At 35.4% G+C, this 19,733-nt stretch overlaps 1 protein-coding gene across 3 annotated transcripts in view; it reads left to right on the forward strand.

The window, feature by feature from the left end:
- ATR (ATR serine/threonine kinase) overlaps positions 1-19,733 on the forward strand; it is a 100,901-nt gene that overhangs the window by 47,055 nt on the left and 34,113 nt on the right. For all 3 annotated transcript variants that reach the window (XM_045503416.1, XM_045503417.1, XM_045503420.1), the window contains 8 exons: positions 953-1,066; positions 4,510-4,625; positions 6,269-6,389; positions 7,720-7,857; positions 10,017-10,227; positions 12,881-13,059; positions 16,481-16,645; positions 17,689-17,780. In XM_045503416.1, the coding sequence (XP_045359372.1) occupies positions 953-1,066; positions 4,510-4,625; positions 6,269-6,389; positions 7,720-7,857; positions 10,017-10,227; positions 12,881-13,059; positions 16,481-16,645; positions 17,689-17,780 (1,136 nt within the window). The remainder of the gene's footprint in view (positions 1-952; positions 1,067-4,509; positions 4,626-6,268; positions 6,390-7,719; positions 7,858-10,016; positions 10,228-12,880; positions 13,060-16,480; positions 16,646-17,688; positions 17,781-19,733) is intronic.

Below are 19,733 nucleotides of genomic sequence, written 5' to 3' on the forward strand. Positions count from 1 at the left end.
CCTCTGCCCCTCTACTCTGCTTGTGTGTGTGCACTCTTTCTCTCAAAAATTAATAAATAAATAAAATGAATAAATAAAAAAGCTTCCAATCTAATGATAATAGTTAAAACCTAATTGATTATTTAAATATTAGAATTTCAACACTGTTGCTAAGTGTTTTCATGGGAAACTAATTTCCCAGGGTGTCCTAATAGTGTATAAAAAGTTGCCATGGTCAGATGAGTTTGGGAAATCCTCTAAAACCAAATCAAACAGAGCATCTGTATCACTTAGTATGCACACTGTCAGTCTCCAAGAGGAGGGTTTGTAAAAATTATTTCTTGGAGTGTCTCAAATGACTGGGCTTCTACAAAATGCAGTTGAGGAAATGCTATATATATAATTTTCTGGGGTTTTTTGTTGTTTTCTTACTTGAGAGAGAGCGCGCACAAGCTGGGGAGAGGGACAGAGGGAGAGCACCTTAAGCGCAGCCTTCACGCTTGCATGGAGCCTACCCTGGGCTCAGTCTCCTAACCCTGGGATCATGACTTGAGCCAAAACCAAGAATTGGGTGCTCAACCAACTGAACCACCCAGGTGCCCCTGCAGTTTTCTTTTTAAGAATTAAAATGCAATGCTTGATCTTGGGGTCATTAGTTCAAGGCTCACATTGGGTGTAGCTATTACTTAAAAAAATCTTCAACAACAACAGTAAAACAAAAAATGAAACTTGGAGCTTTGCAAAAGTTGAATGATTCAAATGCCCTTAATAATAGCCTAAACAGCCTTAGGTTGGGCTTCTTGGCTACAGATTATGTTTTAGCCTTGGTACCACACTTAGTTTGACTCTTAATGTCCTTTCCTTTTCTAAGTTAAATTCACTTAGGTAACTAAGTTAAATTAATTACATAAGGCACGGTACAGTGTAAAAAGTTGATACACCTTACCTTTGTTTTTTTCTTGTTTTTATTGAGACCGGAGTAGAAGATTCAAGCTTTGCCTATGGATTATTGATGGAACTTACAAGAGCTTACCTTGCGTATGCCGATAACAGTCGGGCTCAAGATTCAGCTGCTTATGCCATTCAGGTAAGAATGTGTATAGTCAGTACTGGTTTTACATTACTGAATTCTGATAAGTTGTAAATGTATACTTTGGAAACTTATTTTTGTAAACTGTCATTTTCATTATCAAAGTTCAAAATTATCATAAGTTCATGATAAAATTTCACAGTACAGAAATGTACCCTCTTAACAGATTATTATAGGTACTTTGGAAAATTTTCTATATGTTTATTTAACAAATCTATATGTCTTCACCAAACAAAGAGATCATATTACTTCATGTTCTGTAACGTGATTTTCTTTTGTGTTCAAAAGTCTGTCTTGGGTTATTTTCCATGTCAGTACATAGATCTCTAATTCATTCTTTCCAATGACTTAATATTCAATATGGATGTACCATAATTATGGTACATCCATATTGAATATTAAGTCATTGGAAAGAAATTTATTTAACAAATTTAAGTAATTTATTTAACACATTTAGGATGTATTCAGTGTTTTGCTTTTGAGAGAAATGCTTCAGCGAGCACTCGAGTGAATATATCAATAATATAAACATCTAGAGGTTAAAATATGTCTGAGAGCAAACACAGAATTTACATTTGATAAATTTTATCAAAAAAAGTTTTACCAGTTTATGCTTCCTTGACAAACCTGCATTTTATCAAAATTTTACATCTTTGTCAATGTGACAGATGAAAAATAGTACCATTTGACTTTAATAGTATTTAATTACGAGAGAGGTGTATCATCCTTTATGTGTTTATTGCATTTTTGGTGAATTTTTTCTAGATGATCTTTGCCCATTTTTCTTTTGGTATAGAGCTATTTTTTCATTGCTATTTAAGATGTATTTGTATATAATAGAAGTTAACCCTTTGTCAGTCACACACATCATAAATATTTTTCCAGTTTGATGTTCCTTGTCTTTTTTCATGGTATTTTTTTCAATTAAAAATGTCTTTGTTTTGTTAGATATTCAGTTCTGGAATTCATGGTGAGTGGTCTGAGTTTCAGATATAAATTTGGAGGTATTCATTGTAGAGATGGTATCTAAAATTATGATCCTGGATGTGTTCTTGGAGGGAGTACAGGTGAAAAGATTCTGGTAATTGAGCCCTGGACATTGAGAGGTCAGTGAAAAGAGGAGGGAACAAGTAAGAAAACTGAGAAGGAGCTGTCAGTAAGGTAGGAGAATGTGGTGTTAGAGAAGACAAGAAAGTGTCTATAAAGGAGAGTGGAAGAATGAGATAGTAGCTGGGAAGGAAGGAGGAATGCAGATAGGAAAAATAACAGATGTTTATATGTTGCTTGGGAACAATTCAGCAGAGTGGAGAATATGATAATGTAAGGAGAGAATTGATCGAATACTTTTTTTTCCCGTTTTTTTAAAATTTATTATTTTTTTAATATGAAATTTATTGTCAAATTGGTTTCCATACAACACCCAGTGCTCATCCCAACAAGTGCCCTCCTCAGTGCCCATCACCCACTTTCCCTTCCCTTCCACCCCCCCATCAACCCTCAGTTTATTCTCAGTTTTTAAGAGTCTCTTATGAATGGATAAAGAAATTGTGGTTTATATACACAATGGAATACTACTTGGCAATGAGAAAGAATGAAATATGGCCTTTTGTAGCAACGTGGATGGAACTGGAGAGTGTTGTGCTAAGTGAAATAAGTCATACAGAGAAAGGCAGATACCATATGTTTTCACTCTTATGTGGATCCTGAGAAACTTAACAGAAGACCATGGGGGAGGGGAAGGAAAAAAAAAGTTAGAGAGGGTGGAATACTATTTTTAATAGGCAAAGAGTTGTGGAGTATAGTTTGCAAGTGGAAGGGGTAGCCTTAATTAAAAACAAAAGCAAGTCATCTGTAGTAAGAGGAGAGAAAGTGTATGGGCTCTGCTGCTGATAATGCCAGGCTGGATAGGTATGTGGGTGGAAGTTGTGGAGGTCTTTTTGGATTCCTTCTGTGTTTTTCAATTAAATATGAAGCAAAGTCTGCAACTGTAAGTATATTGATCTTTTTGAAAGTATAAATGGTGACCCCCAAAAAGAATTGCTGATCTCCCTAATTAAAAGAGGCTTTTTATTAACTAGAGTGATTTTGCCAAACATCAAAAAAAAGCTGGCTTTAAACAAAATTTTAATAATATTTAAAAAAACTTTTTAACATTTATTTATTTTTGAGAGACAGATCATGAGCAGGGGAAGGGCAGAGAAAGAGGGAGACACAGAATCCGAAGCAGGCTCCAGGCTCTGAGCTTTTAGCATGAGATCATGCCCTGAGCCGAAGTCGGATGCTTAACCAACTGAGCCACCCAGGCGCCCCTAAAAATATTTTAAAATTAAATGAAAATGGGTTCTGGATATTTCTGTATTTGAATTTTTCATATACTTCCTTACTTTTACTAAAATACACTAATATAAGTATAAAGTACATATTTTGCTAGACAGTTCTTATAGTACATCTATTACATATGGTCATTTTCAGTGGAATTGAAAGGGCTCAGGTGATAGAAGATATAATATCCTAACATATTTGTTTTGTTTTGAATATTGATACTAGAGCCAAAGATTTTTTTTCTTCATTTATAAAATATCATTTGTTTCGGGGCGCCTGGGTGGCGCAGTCGGTTAAGCGTCCGACTTCAGCCAGGTCATGATCTCGCGGTCCGTGGGTTCGAGCCCTGCGTCAGGCTCTGGGCTGATGGCTCAGAGCCTGGAGCCTGTTTCTGATTCTGTGTCTCCCTCTCTCTCTGCCCCTCCCCCGTTCATGCTGTGTCTCTCTCTGTCCCAAAAATAAATGAACGTTGAAAAAAAAAATTAAAAAAAAATAATAAAATAAAATATCATTTGTTTTATTTTCAGGAAAGTAAAATATAACCATTTAATTTGAGGGCTTGAATAGTAAAGTGGTCTTTAACGTTTGCATTTTTTCACAATTTTTTTTTAAGTAAACTCTACCCCCAATGTGGGTTTTGAACTCTCAACCTTGAAATCAAGAGTCACAGGTTCTGCTGACTGAGCCAGCCAGTTCACAGTTTTGAGCTCGGTATTTTATACCTAGAATTTGAGATACCTTGAATTTTTAAAACTATTTTGGATTTGTAGTGGCTTTCATTAAAATTCAGAAAAGATTAAATTCTAAAAATTATACTTCTGCAAATATAGACATTTCCAGTATTTCCTCCAAATAGCTCTTAATCTTATTTCACGTATATATTACGTATATAGAACACAAACTTCCTTCATGTTCAAGTACTACCACAGCTTTGGGACCTTTACTAAGTTACCTAAATGGTTTTAGGCATTGAAATACATGTCCTAAGTAAGTTCACAACTTTTATAATTCTATATATTTTTAAATTATTTTTGTAACTATTATGTGTAGAATGTTGATGATCAGAAAGGTTTATCTACTTCACTGAAGATTTACAAATGTAAAATATGTATTTGTAGGAGTTACTTTCTATTTATGAGTGCAGAGAGATGCAGACTGATGGCCCAGGTCACCAGTTGTGGAGGAGATTTCCTGAGCATGTTCGGGAAATCCTGGAACCTCATCTAAATACTAGGTCTGTACACTCGTTAAAACAATTTTTGTAAAATTGTTTTTAACATTATAAAATTAATGTTATTTTTGATGTAACTTTTTACCATTAAAAGTATTTTCAGTATGTCTAATAATGTATTTTCCACTGTGAATATGCCTATAATCTTGTTAAAAACTACAGTTTGCACATTGGTTAAATTCTATAATTTTAATTATTTAAAATTTATTAAAGCTAAAAGGATTGATTTTTCTGTTTCAGTCAGTAATACTTTGAAAATCTACTTTAAATTAAATATTAGTTTAAGTTCTTGATAGGTGTAATTAATATAGAAACTTAAAAATTTAAAGCTAGTTCCAAAGTCATTAGTAAACCCCAGTTAGAGATTAGATTTTCACCCTTCACCTCCTCATGAAGATATTTTCTCCCTCTACTTTTTAAAAAAGTATATTATAATCTCTTTAAATTTTAATTATTTTGTTAACACTGATTGAATCTATAAAATTATAAATTAATTTTAGTTAGAAACTATGATTTGAAGTATACTAGGTCACATGCTTATCAGATATGTGACCATGTATAAATTATTTTACTTCTTTGAGCATTAGTACAGTGCCTGGCCTTGTTTGCTAGTTACCTCTTTATATTTAGAAACTTTTTTTTTTTTTTTAAGTCAGACAGCCCAAGCAGCAGCAGGGTAGGAGAGGGGCAGTGAGAGAGAGAATCATAAGCAGGCTCCATGCTCAGCACAGAGCCTAGTGTTGGGGGGCTTGATCCCATGACCCTGGGATGCTCAACTGAGTGAGTCACCCAGGCACCCCATAAAACCTTTTAAATTTAGAGCCTTTTATATGTAGAGACAGAGGGATGTAGCTGGTAAAGATAGTGGGGCAAAGGAGTGGGTAGAGAATATTAATGAGAGTTCTTGAAGTGAAGGACCATAAAGACCAAGCTGGTTAAGGAAAGAGGTAATGAAGGTGTTACAGATCAAGAGAGTTTAGCACGGTCAAGGGACAGAAGATCTCAGTGATGAAGAGCCAATGTGTTAGCATAACTGGGTAACGGGAAATTTAGGAGGAAACTAGGACTATAGAGTAAGATATCTAAATAGTTCATTTTGGAAGTGAAGAAGTTTCTTTGTATTGACAAGGGAGCCCTGATAAAGAAGTAGAGGGGAAAGTCGTTGAGAAGGTTTGAGTTTGATTAGATGGTATAGACAGACACTGAAGTCACTCAGGGTGGTAGACTTTGGAAAGAAAGAAAACACTGAGAGATGTACTAAAGCTATCAGTGAGTTTGATTATCACTGAACTTGGTGAATGCCCATAATGAAGAGCAAAGAATGGTATGTCTGGGTGTCTTGAACCTCAAAGGAACAAGTCATTATTACACAAGAATGAAATTGGAAGGATCTAAAAGGAGCATTGAGAGGTAGGAGGAGACACACTCAAATTCTTTGAAGTACTTGGGGTATGCAAGAATGGTCTCCTACCCCATTAAGGATATAGGAAAAGTAGTGTCTTTAACCATATTTGAATAAAGGCAAGGCAGTAGTGGGGTAGTCAGTGAAGGAGTTGAAATAGTTTCTTAGATGTTTTATACTAAAGTTCTAAACAGGTGGATATATATTTATATACTTTTTAATAAACAAATTTTCAAAATTACAGATATAAGAGTTCTCAGAAGTCAACAGATTGGTCTGGAGTAAAGAAGCCAATTTACTTAAGTAAATTAGGTAATAACTTTGCAGAATGGTCAGCATCTTGGGCAGGTTATCTTATAACAAAGGTAAGAGAACTCTGATCAGAATTAGTTAACTGAACAGAAATTCTAAAGGAAACCAGAACATCTATCTGAATATATGTAGCACAAATAGTAGGTATTGAAGTATTTGTGCTGATAGTGATAGACATTTTTGTAGAAAGCATTCACTAATAGAAAGTAACAGTTTCTCTACTGTTACTAGTTTCTGGGTAAAACGGTAATTATTTTATCAAGCACATTACTATGATTTTTTGCAAAATGTCTATTATATTATGTCTGTTCATTTTACATTGTGAAACGATACTGTTTAAAAGATGTAAATGGATTTTGAAGGCTTATTACATAATTAAAAGATTTTTTTATATAATAAAAAGATATATCATCCCTTTGTGGCTTCTTCTAAAAGAGGATACATTATCTGAACTTCATCCAAAATAAAAATAAACATTTATAAGAAATGAAACTTCATGAAAAAGTAGAGGTATATTTCTGATGTTTTCCTAATATGAGATTTTTACATGCCTGACAGAAAGGTTCTGTGTGTTCCAAGAAATGCTTAAGGCATATTTAAAATTTACAACTTTAGTTTTTAATTCATATTTCTATTTTTAAAATATTATAATAATTTTTATCTGATAATTTCAAGAAAGTTTTTCATGTTTTTATGAACATACTGACCATATATTATGTGAAATGTAGAATACCATTGCATTAATTACTTCCAGATCTGGAATCTTTAATTTAGCTTAGGTTGTTGTTGTTGTTAAGTGAGGTGTTTATATTTGAGAAGGAAAAAAATCTTTAAATTTTATAAAAGACCAGTAATGTTGGCAAATCTAAGGTTAGAGCATACCAATAAAACTTGATTGTTATCCCAAGTAATTTAGTTTTCTGTTTCTTTCATTTTTTTCCTGTAGTTAATCACTGTTTTTTACTTATTAAAAATGTGAGTCTTAATGTACTGACCCAGAGTATATATACATTTTGGTTACTCATGTGTGTGTTCAAGGAGTTAATATGCTGAATTTAATGTTAGCTAAATAAAATATACTGTAATTAGGGAGGTTAATCTGTAACAAAACATGATGCATCCATAAATTAATGGTTGGCGGGGAAGGCCATTTATTTTGAAGTGGTTGACATTGTCTGTAGGGGTCGCAGCAGTTCAGGCTCTTTGAGTTATTTAGAGTGACCAAATAGGTGGTGGTCTGAAATTCTCTATGCCTCTAAATAAGAGAATACCCACTCTGCAATGATAAATTATCTCATGTGTGTGTGTGTGTGTGTTTACATTAATCAATAGAATAAAATGTATAAAATTACTTAACTGTCCCTAAACCATTTGGGTTTACAGGTTCGGCATGATCTTGCCAGTAAAATCTTCACCTGCTGTAGCATTATGATGAAACATGATTTCAAAGTGACTATCTATCTTCTTCCACATATTCTAGTGTATGCCTTGTTGGGTTGTAATCAAGAAGATCAGCAGGAGGTGAGAGATGCCTTTTATTTGGTTTCTGTTTGTCTAAACATTTGTCTGATGTAATTAGTATTAGAAAAGCTACATATTAGGAAATGTATATCAGTATATGGCTATATATGTACATGTCTAAATGCCTGAAAATCTTTTTTAACCTTTTATTGATCAAAGAATTATATAATGCTTAGTGTAGAAAATTAGTATATATTGTAGGGGCACCTGTCAGTTAAGTGTCCTACTTTGGCTCAGGTCATGATCTCACGGTTCCTGAGTTTGAGCCCTGCAGTCGGTGCAGAGCCTGCTTCAGGCACTCTGTCTCCCTCTCTCTCTCTGCCCCTCCCCAGCTCACACACTTACTCTCTCTCTCTCAAAAATAAACATTAAAAAATATATACATATTAATATGCCCCAGTATACATAGAACTTTTTGACAAAAGAGTACATAAGAAATTACTGATAGTGTTTTACTGACATAAGAAATTACTGATAGTAAACAGTAATGTGGATTAGGATAGGGGAAGGAGAATATTTTACTACTGCTTTTATTTTTTTAATTTTTTTAAAATGTTTATTTTTGAGAGAGAGAGACAGAGCATGAGCAGGGGAAAGAAAGAGAGAGAGGAACACACAGAATCCGAAGCAGGCTCCATGTTCTGAGCTGTCAATGCAGAGCCTCACACAGAGGTTGAACTCATGAACCACCAGATCATGACCTGAGCTGAAGTCAGATGCTTAACCGACTGAGCCACCTAGGCATCTCTACTTTTTGTTTTATGATATTTTGTAAAGTTTAATTTTTTAACCACATACATACAGCAGTTTTTTTAATAATTATTTTTAATGGCATAAAGAGCATATTACTATGTTCTTAATGTAAAAGTTGAATTATACAAGTAAAAGTGTGCCCTTTGACTACCATTCCTGATCCCATACTTCCAGAAGTCATCACTGATATTAATTTGATGTGTATATTTTTATTTTTGAGAGAGAGAGAAGGAGAGAGAGAGGCAGAGAGAGGGAGACACAGAATCTGAAGCAGGCTCCAGGCTCTGAGCTGTCAGCACAGAGCTAGCTGCGGGACTTGAACCCACGAACTGTGAGATCATGACCTGAGCCAAAGTCGGACACTTAACCGACTGAGCCACCCAGGCGCCCCAATGTGTATATTTTTAGACCTTTTTATTTTTTATTTATTTTTTATTTTTTAATTTTTATATTTATTTATTTTTGAGAGACAGAGCACAAGTGGGGGAGGGGCAGAGACAGAATGAGACAAAATCTGAAGCAGGCTCGAGGCTTTGAGCTGTCAGCGCAGAGCCCGATGTGGGGCTCGAACTCAAACCGCCAAATCATGACCTGAGCTGAAGTCGGACGCCTAACCGACTGAGCCACCCAGGTGCCCCACGACATTTTTATTTTTTAATGCAATTGGTTCTGTTTTGGTTTTCTTTTTTTTTTATTCTATATTGTGTTTTATTTTATATATATATATATATATATAATTTACTGTCAGATTGGTTTCCATACAATATCCAGTGCTCATCTCAACAAGTGCCCTCCTCAATGCCCATCACTCACTTTCCTCTCTCCCCCACCCCCCATCAACCCTCAGTTTGTTCTCAGTATTTAAGAGTCTCTTATGGTTTGCCTCCTTCCCTCTCTGTAACTTTTTCCCCCCCGCTTCCCCTCCCCCTGGTCTTCTATTAAGTTTCTCAGGATCCACCTAAGAGTGGTTTTGGTTTTCTTTTATGGCATCATTGTAGATAATTGTTCTGTAACTTGCTTGTTTTCTTTTTTTATTTACCAATATATATTTATTGAACCACCCTTTTTAAAATTAATGCTGTATAATATAGTACTTCGATTTTATACTTGTACCATTGTTTATTGCCATAATAATGATTATTTCCAAGTTTTTGTTTTTACAATGCCATGGTGAGCATCATGGCAATTCTTACTTGTGAAAGAGTTTTGTGTATGTGTGTTGAGGGTATATTCCAAAAAATAGAATTGTTGGGTTATATGGTAGGTACATTTAAAATTTTATTAGAGACTATAAAATTACCAATACTGACTTACAGTTGCCTTAGAGTACTTTGTCTTATAAGTTAGATAGTAGTAAAATGATAGTATATAGACCTATTATTAACCATAAAATGAGTTCTTCTTAGGTTTATGCAGAAATTATGGCAGTTCTAAAGCATGATGATCAGCATACCATAAATACCCAAGACAGTGCATCTGATCTGTGTCAACTCAGTACACAGACTGTGTTCTCCATGCTTGACCATCTCACACAATGGGCAAGACACAAATTTCAGGCACTGAATGCAGAGAAATTTCCACAAAGCAAATCAAACAGAGATAAGGTAGACTCAATAGGTGAGTCATAACATGTGTTTATTTTATTCACTTAATTATTAACCAATTAACTCCTTCCTGTATCAGTTCTGTAATTTAAGCATTAGCTTTTTAAAGACCTGTGTTTTCTTGTACACCTTTTTTCATCCTAAGGTAGCCTTTTCACTGAGAAAAAGAGAATTTATAGTCAGAAAACCTCTTTAAATTCTACTCTCACTTCCTTAGAAAGACACGTGCCTAAATTTTCATTGTATAATATAGGATTAATATTATCTCATTTAGAAGACTGCGGATTAAATGAAATGATGAATGTAAATATTGTACAGTGTGAAATAAATGACATGTTAATATTGTTAGTAACTGACTCCTCACTGCTATCCCATTTACTCTGTCTTCTCAGTGTATTGGGTGTATTTACTCTGTGTCCCTTCAGTGTACTGTGTGTGTATACACATACATATATATACATACACATATACATACATGTACGTATATGTTGTAAAGTGTTTGTTATCCTTTTTCACTTGTAAAATACTCTTTGCAGTTTTTTTCACATGTTTTAAATTTCAAGAGAGATTTAATTTCATTTTATGGCCTATTTCTGTTTTCCATTTTTTATTCATTTCATTCATTTTATTTTTTTGTTTTTCCTGTCTCTGGTAGTGTTTGGTATTCAGCGAACTCTCCAGATATGCTTGATATGCATTACTACATCACACCCTGCTATACCAAACATGTGCATTTTTTTCCCTGTGATATTACAGCTCCCACTAAGGTGGAATTTCATTAGAGTTAAAAATAACACCTACCCCTAGGATAGAAGCATTTGCTAAGAATTAGATTCATTCTACTTCTGAATACCTCAGCAATTTTAATAGAAATGTCATGTTTTACCTCCTACATTTTGAGGTTAATTGAAAAAATTGACCAACAGTCCTTAAAGAGACCTTCACTTATACAGTCCTCAGTTTGTGAGCATCTCCCTCTTGTTCATATACCTGTGGAAACCACGTACATTCCTGTTGTTAAGCACAAGAATTTGTTATTTTTCTAACAGTTTTTTTGGACTTTCAAACAAATATCTGCGGGATTGTTTCTCTGAGGACTATGGCTAGTTATTAATATATTTTCCATTGGTTTAACAATTACATGTTCATTCCTGTTTCTGCACATGAAAATGTCACTGGAAAACTAAGTCTGAACTTTATCACTATTCCTACTAACATTGCAAGGGAAATACTAGCTTTTAAGAATAACATTTGTAATGGTTCAAAAGTACAATATCTTTGGAGTCCCTGGGTGGCTCAGTCAGTTAAGCGTGCAACTCTTGATTTTGGCTCAGGTCATGATCTTGTGGTCATGAGATTAAGCCCCCATGTAGCACTGGGTACTGGACTTGGAGCCTGCTTAAGATTCTCTCTCTCTCTCTCTCTCTCTCTCTCTCTCTCTCTCTCTCCCTCTCCCTCTCCCTCCTTCCCTCCCCCTCTCTCTCTCTCCCTCCCCCTTTCCCCCCGCCCCTCCCCCCAAAACAAAAACAAAAGTACAATATTTTTAACATCTCTCATAATTTGAATGATTTACAGATTTTGATGGAATCAAGGACTTATTTTACGTATAACTTCTTTTAAATTTACCATCTTGATTCTTTAAATTTTGAAGAAATTTATAAGTGTTAAAGTGTTTTACTTTGAATTTTCATTAAAGTAGTTGCTGTTGTATACATAGCAACATAGGAAAAAATAGCCTGTTAACAATTCTAAACTTTATTTTATTTTTCCAATATATGAAATTTATTGTCAAATTGGCTTCCATACAACACCCAGTGCTCATCCCAAAAGGTGCCCTCCTCAATACCCATCACCCACCCTCTCCTCCCTCCCACCCCAACAATTCTAAACTTTAAAAAGAAAGCTATTTCTATAATTCTGCTGTTTCCCTACTGTTATACACTATTAGTGGTTTTATAATTATCATTAATAAATAACTCATTTTTGTATCTTTTGTATCATCTTTGTATCTTTTCAGTATTTAGTACATTTGTTTAGTTTTTTGGGTTTTTTTAAGTTTTATTTAAATTCCAGTTACAACATACAAGGTAATATTAGTTTCAGGTGTACAGTATAGTGATACAGTACCTCCATACATTGGTGCTCATCATAACAAGTTCACTCCTTCATCTTCATCACCTCTTTCACCCATCACCGTCTCACCTCCTCTCTAGTAACCACCAGATTCTTCTCTATAGTTAGGAGTTTGTTTTGTGGTTTGCCTCTCTTTTTTTTTTTGTCCTTTGCTCTTTTCTTTTGTGTCTTAAATTCCACATATGAATGAAATCATATGGTATAATACAGATTTACATTTAATCCTCACAACAACATTGTAAAGAAGGAAGGACAATTCTGATATTTCCCTTATATATATGGGGAAATAGAAGCTCAAACAAGTTAAATAACTGTCCAAGGTAAGGTAAGTAATAATGGTGGGAGTTGGAGCAAGAATCCTTTGAGCAGTCATCCTACTGGTAGTTACATTCTAAGCATGATATTCTTAATACATTTCTGTTAACTTATTTAGTGAATGAAATTGAATTTAAAATGAATAAATAGGAATTTAAATCGACACTTTTAAAATTTCATGTTATAAGTCTTTACTCAATTGTCTTTTTATAATCTAGTATCTACTGCGGATTATGAAGACTATCAGAGTGTAACTCGTTTTCTAGACCTCATACCTCAGGATACTCTGGCAGTAGCTTCCTTTCGCTCCAAAGCATATACACGAGCTGTAATGCACTTTGAATCATTTATTACAGAAAAGAAACAAAATATTCAGGAGCATCTTGGATTTTTACAGGTTTGAAATTAATACATTAAACTTAATGTTGTTTAATATTGCTGATCTTTTATGTTTATATCGTTCATTTTATTGAACATTTTATTGAGTGTTTTAGATGCTGTGCTAGGTACTAGATATTTATAAGCACTTTAGAAACTTTCGGATTAGTGGGGAGAGATAAACATCCGTTTGGTGTAATACTAGTTGTGCCCTGAGGAAAGGCACTTATGTGTGGGGTGGGGCGGGGTGGGAGATGGAAATATGTGAGCAAGGAATTAGTACAGGCTCTTTGGAGATCTTGTCTAAGCTGGGTCTTAAAGAATGGATGGTAGATATGTAAAAGAAGGGGTCAAGATATTTCAAACAGGGGCATCCATATGGAGTTGGCAAAAGTGTGGAGTTGGGAAAGAACGTGGTGTATGGTAAAGAGTAAAGTGTCAGTTTGGGAATGGCAGAAGAACGATAAAGATTTGGGCAGAGGAAAGATAAAACATAGAGGACTTTTTAAGCTGTCCAAAATTCTTAGGTGATTTGAACCAGGGAAGTGCAATGGAAGAAGTGACTATGGCATTCATGGAGGGAGGGTTTGAAAGAGCCATGATGCAAGGGAAGCAAGCCATTGTTATTCTCATGAGAAATGTGGGCCTGAATTTGGGGGTGAGTGGGAAGGGGGATGTGCTGGTTGTAACAGGAATGGGGCATGACAGTGCTAGTGAAATAATGGTTTAGGTGATAAAATTTTGATTGTGTAGGGAAAGGGGAGAAAAAAGGCAGATGGGGCTAATACAGTGGGATTAAAAAAGAGGCCAAAATGAGGGGCACCTGGATGGCTCAGTATGTTGAGCATCTGACTCTTGATTTCGGCTCAGGTCATGAGCCCAAGGTAATGGGATCCAGCCCCGTGTCAGGCTCCATGCTGAACATGGAGCCTGCTTGAGATTCTCTCTCTCTGCATCTCTCCCCTGCTCATGCTCTCTCTCTCTCCCTGTTAAAAAAAAAAAAAAAAAAAAAAAAAAAAAGTCAAAATTGATAGACTTTTTCCACGTTGAAAAGCAAAAGGCAGTGAGAAACTTAAAAATTAGTAGCTTGTAGTGTTGTTTTTTTTTTTTTAAGTTATTCATTTAAGTAATCTCCACGCCCAGCGTGGGGCTTGAACTCAAAACCCTAAGATCAAGAGTCACATGCTCCTCCAACTAAGCCAGCCAGGTACCTCAGTACTTTGTAGTATTTGGATGAATATTAGCCTCCTCCTATTTTTCTCCTTGTCTAGCTTTGAGTCTATTTTCATTAATAAATTCATTCCCTTACAAAGATGTTTAACTCCCTTGTTTTTTCACCCACTGTGTGATACTCACTTTGTAAAATACCATCCCTGGATAAACTCAAGCCATCTGCTTTCTCAGTGTCTGCATTTAAGCAATTGAACATTGCTGAAGAAAAATCACACAGTGGGTTTTGAACTACTTTTGCTTTAAGTTTATAATCTGAGATTTCAGCAGTACTCTTTAACACTGCCTTCAGTCCTGTGTTTCTTTAATAGCCTACCTTCCTGCTCTTCAAGATGATTATTTCTTATCTTCTCATTTCTCTGTTTCCTCACCTACTCTTAACTGGTAATCTTGCTTATTGTCATTAAGAAAATGAAGCCAGAGGCACCTGGGCGGCTCAGTCCGTTAAGCATCTGACTCTTGGTTTCAGCTTAGGTCACAATCTCACTGTTTCATGAGTTTGAGTCAGAATCTGTGCTGACCTTGCTGAGCCTGCTTGGGATTCTCTCTCTCTCTTTTTCTCTCTCTGCCCCTCCCTTGCTCACGCTGTCTCTGTCTCTCTCAAAGTAAGTAAATAAACTTAAAAAAAAAAAGAAAAGAAAATGAAGCCAAATGTCTACCAATTTTGAAAATACACTGACTTCTGCACCATATCATTTTTTTTTCTCTTCTGTTATTCTTGAAGAAGGATCCCTTCCTGTCAAAATTCAATCCTTCTACTTGTGCTCTTTATTTCAGTCCTTCAGATATTCCTGCTTTCTCTAAAATCAGTAATTTATCTTCCTCAACCCGAGTATATAGACATACTCTGGTATCTTCCCTTAATTTTTTTTTTTTTCCTCACATGCCTACAAGTGAGTGGGAGAGGGGGAGGGACAGAAACAGAGGGAGACAGAGAATCTTAAGCAGTCTTCACTCCCAGCCCTAGACAGAGCTTGATCTCAAAACCATGAGCCAAAATCGAGAATCAGATGATTGACTGAGCCACCCAGGCGCCCCTATCTTAATTTTTAATAATTCCCTTGGTCTTACATTCCCCTTCAGATACTTCCCATCTCTCTGTTTCCCTACATAGCCAGTTTTAAAAGAACTGTTTATCTTCCCTATATTTACTTTACTTTCCATTCATTTTTTGACCATCCCAACATGACTTCTATCTCCATTCCACTGATAACTACTCTTAATCAGAAAATCAGTGGCCTCTATATTGCCAAATCCAATAAATGCTTCTTAGTTCTCATTTTCTTAATTTCACAGAATCATTTGATCACTCCTTTTTCATTAAGACGTTTGCTTTTATTTCATGGCTTCTGGGATATCACATTGCCCAGGTTCCTTTAAACTACTCTGCTTTCTCAGGACGCCTGGGTGGCTCAGTCGGTTGAGTGTTCGACTTACGCTCAGGTGATCTCGTGGTTTGTGAATTTGAGCCCGCGTCAGGCTCTGTGCTGACAGCTCAGAGCCTGGAGCCTGCTTTAGATTCTGTGTCTCCCTCTCTCTCGGCCCCTCCCCCGCTCATGCTCGCTCGCACGCGCGCGCATAAACGTTAAAAAAAATGTTTAAAAAAAACAAAGAATAACCTATTCTGCTTTCTCTTCTCAGTTTTATTTGCTAGTTCTTTGCCTAGTAATATACTAGTACTCCCATCTCCTACCCTGACCCTTTCTCTTCTTTCTATCCATTTCCTAGAGCATGCCATCTTTTCCCCTGCCTTTAAAGGACATCTTTGTGCTAAGTGCTCCCAGATTTTTATCTTCAACTTGAATATCTCCTTCGAACTCAGATTTGAGGCATCTCCCTATCAGTATTTTAAAATACTTGTTTAAAAATTTTATAAATTTTAAAATGCAAACACTTATAAACTGTATTCAACAGAATGTATCATAAGTTGTATTTAAAGAGAGTTCAGAACCTTAAAGTTCTTTGTGACTCTCATCAATAGCAATTACTAATGTAGATTTATATTTTAAGTGGAACAAGAGTGTTAAGATAATAAAATGTCTGTAAATAAGTTTATAATTTTACTGTGAAATCTGTCTTGAAGCAAATACTTACTGTTGCTTTGAGAAAAATTCTCATGTGCTCTATTCACATAAACTGGTGGTTTTACAATTTTAGTTCCAGTTGTGTTTTTTTCTCTTATTTGATTGTTTTTTAATGGTTGAACAAAGAAATTGTATGCTGCTATGCATGAACCTGATGGAGTGGCTGGAGTAAGCGCAATTCGAAAGGCAGAACCATCTCTGAAAGAACAGATCCTTGAACATGAAAGCATTGGCTTACTGAGGGATGCCACTGCTTGTTATGACAGGGCTATTCAGCTAGAACCAGACCAGGTAAGATAATAAATGAAAGGCAACATAATGAAAAGAGCCCTGAACAAGGAATTCTGGAAACCTTTGTTTCAATACTGTCTCTACTAGTGTCTGGAAAATATTTAATCATCTCTGAGCTTGAGTTTCCTGATTGATGGAATTAGACATGTGCTAGAGGATCTCAAAAATCTCTTCCCATGCCAAATTTCTGTGACCTTAGAAATCCCCCAAATGAATGATGTGTGTTGAGGAGTATATTTATATTAATGTGTGCTCATTTGCTTTAAAATTTATACAATTTTTGTTTGCAATTAAAAGTATCAATTTGACATACATTTTTTAATAATAACAATTATTCTCTACAGCCTAGGAAACATTTTCAGATTTTATATGCCCCCTACCAACCTTTATGAATTTCTGAAATGGTCCCTTAGAAATACTAAGCTATAATTAAAATGGGGGTGTGTTAACATATCTCCTGTTTACTGGGACAGGAAGGGAATTTAGAATTCTTGATTTATGATCTTGGCTTAGATTCTCTCTAATCTTACAGTATTGCTTTTTGTTGTATTTTACATGTTCATTTTCTCAGAAGCTCATACAGGATCCTTATTTTTCACAATCTTGTTTTCAATTTTAAAGAATATTGCATAACCCTATATAACTTTTTAGTTACTACAGCCCTAAATCTATTTTAATGTTACGAGCATTGAGTTTTAATTTTTGTGTGAGAAATAGTATGGTAAATAATCTTTAAACAAAATATTAAAGAGTACTCATTACATTTATATTTGATTTGCACCAAAAATTAAACCAAATCTGGAAAAAATAATAAATTCACTGTGAGAATTTTTTAGGTTGTCTGTGTATTCTTTTAATACTCACATATATTAGGACATTATTGGGGGCTTTACCATTACACCATGCAAATCAATTGCTGAACTAAGAAGAGTAGGTTTAGTGAGGCAAATAGTACTTTTTATTGAATATCAGTTAAACAGTTTTTGTTTTCCACGATATATTTGAAGTGATTATTGCTATTTTAAATATTTTTAAATTTCTAGATTATTCATTATCATGGTGTAGTGAAGTCCATGTTAGGTCTTGGACAGCTGTCTACCGTAATCACTCAGGTGAATGGAGTGCATGCTAACAGGTAATTTTTATTTTTTTATTTTTTTTAAGTTTATTTATTTCGAGAGAAAGAGTAGTGGGGAGGGTCAAGAAAGGGAGAGAGATAGACTCCAAACAGATTTCACGCTGTCAGTGCAGAGCCTATTGTGGGACTTGAACCCATAATCATGACCTGAGCCGAAATCCAGAGTTGGATGCTTAACCGAATAAGTCACCCAGGCACCCCACAGGTAATATTTTTTTTTAAAGAATGATTGTATTTTGGGCTTCCTCAGTGGCTCAGTCAGTTAAGCTTCCACCTTTGGCTCAGGTCATGATCTCGTGGTTTGTGGGTTTGGGCCCCGAGTTGGGCTCTCTGGTTTCAAGCAGAGCCCACTTTGGATCCTCAGTCACCCTTTCTCTCTGTCCCTCCCTTGTGCAGGCACGCTCATTCTCTTTCAAAAATAAACCTTAAAAAAAAAAAGAACGGGGGCATCTGGGTGGCTCAGTCGGTTAAGCATCTGACTTCAGCCTAGGTCATGATCTCGCCGTTCCCAGAGCATTGGGCTCTGTGCTGACAGCTCAGAGCCTGGAGCCTGTTTCAGATTCTGTGTCTCCCTCTCTCTCTCTGCCCCTCCTCCACTCGCACTGTCTCTATCTCTCAAAAATAAGTAAACATTAAAAAATTTTTAAAAATTGATTTTCTTTTGTTATTGTATCTGAATCAAAAAATTTTAATCAGTGAATTGAGTTGACATAACATTTAGCAAAGAAATGAAATCTTTTATGTTTTCATGGTGCTGGAGATAGGCAACAAAAACTTTTTTTTCTACTTTGTCATAAGCTGATTTAGCACTTAACAGCTTACCTTTTTTTTTGGTACCAAATGTGTTTATTTTATATATATATATATCTATATATATATATATATATATATATTTTTTTTTTTTTTTTTTTTTTTTCTTAATTTAGACCCAAGCTAGTTAACATGTAGTGTAATAATGGTTTCAGGAGTAGAATTTAGTGATTTATCACTTACGTATAGTACCCATTGCTCATCACAATAAGTGTCCTCCTTAATGCCCCTCATCCATTTAGCCCATCCCCCACCCAGCACCCCTCCAGCAACCCTCAGTTTTTCTCTGTATTTAGGAGTCTCTTATGTTTTGTCTCCCTCTCTGTTTTTATCTTATTTTTGCTTCCCTTCCCTTATGTTCATCTGTTTTGTGTCTTAAATTCCACATATGAGTGAAATCATGATACTTGTCATTCTCTAATTTTGCAGCATAATACATTCTAGTTCCATTCATGTTGTGGCAAATAGCAGGATTTCATTCTTTTTGACTGCTAATACTCCATTGTGTGTGTGTGTGTGTGTGTGTATACCACATCTTTATCCATTTAGCAGTTGATGGACATTTGGGCTCTTTCCATACTTTGGCTCTTGTGCTAGTGCTGGTATAAACATTGGGGTGCATGTGCCCCTTCAAATCAGCACTTCTGTATCTTTTGGATAAATACCTAGTAGTGCAATTGCTGGGTTGTAGGGTAGTTATATTTTTAATTTTTTGAGGGACCTCCATACTGTTTTCCAGAGTGGCTGCACCAGTTTGTTCCCACCAGCAGTGTAAAAGGGATCCTCTTTCTCCACATCCTTGCCAACATCTATTGTTGCCAGAGTTGTTAACTTTAGCCATTCTGACAGGTGTGAGGTGGTATCTCATTGTGGCTTTGATTTGTATTTCCCTCATGATGAGGAGTTATGTTGAGCATTTTTTTCATGTGTCTTAACAGCTTATCTTCTGTCCCAAGAGTCTTTCTTGAATTATATTTGCTTTAAGACAGAAACCTTGTAGAGCTCACCTGCTATTGGTGAGGCTCATACAAACATATCCAAAAAGTATCTAAGCTCTATCTACATTATTAGCACCAGTTATTTTCTGTGTTGGGGAAGAGGAAATTTTGTGACTGGTTTACAGAATACCACTCTAGACTC

This window comes from Leopardus geoffroyi, chromosome C2 (assembly GCF_018350155.1).
Source record: "Leopardus geoffroyi isolate Oge1 chromosome C2, O.geoffroyi_Oge1_pat1.0, whole genome shotgun sequence".
Taxonomy (NCBI): domain Eukaryota; kingdom Metazoa; phylum Chordata; class Mammalia; order Carnivora; family Felidae; genus Leopardus; species Leopardus geoffroyi.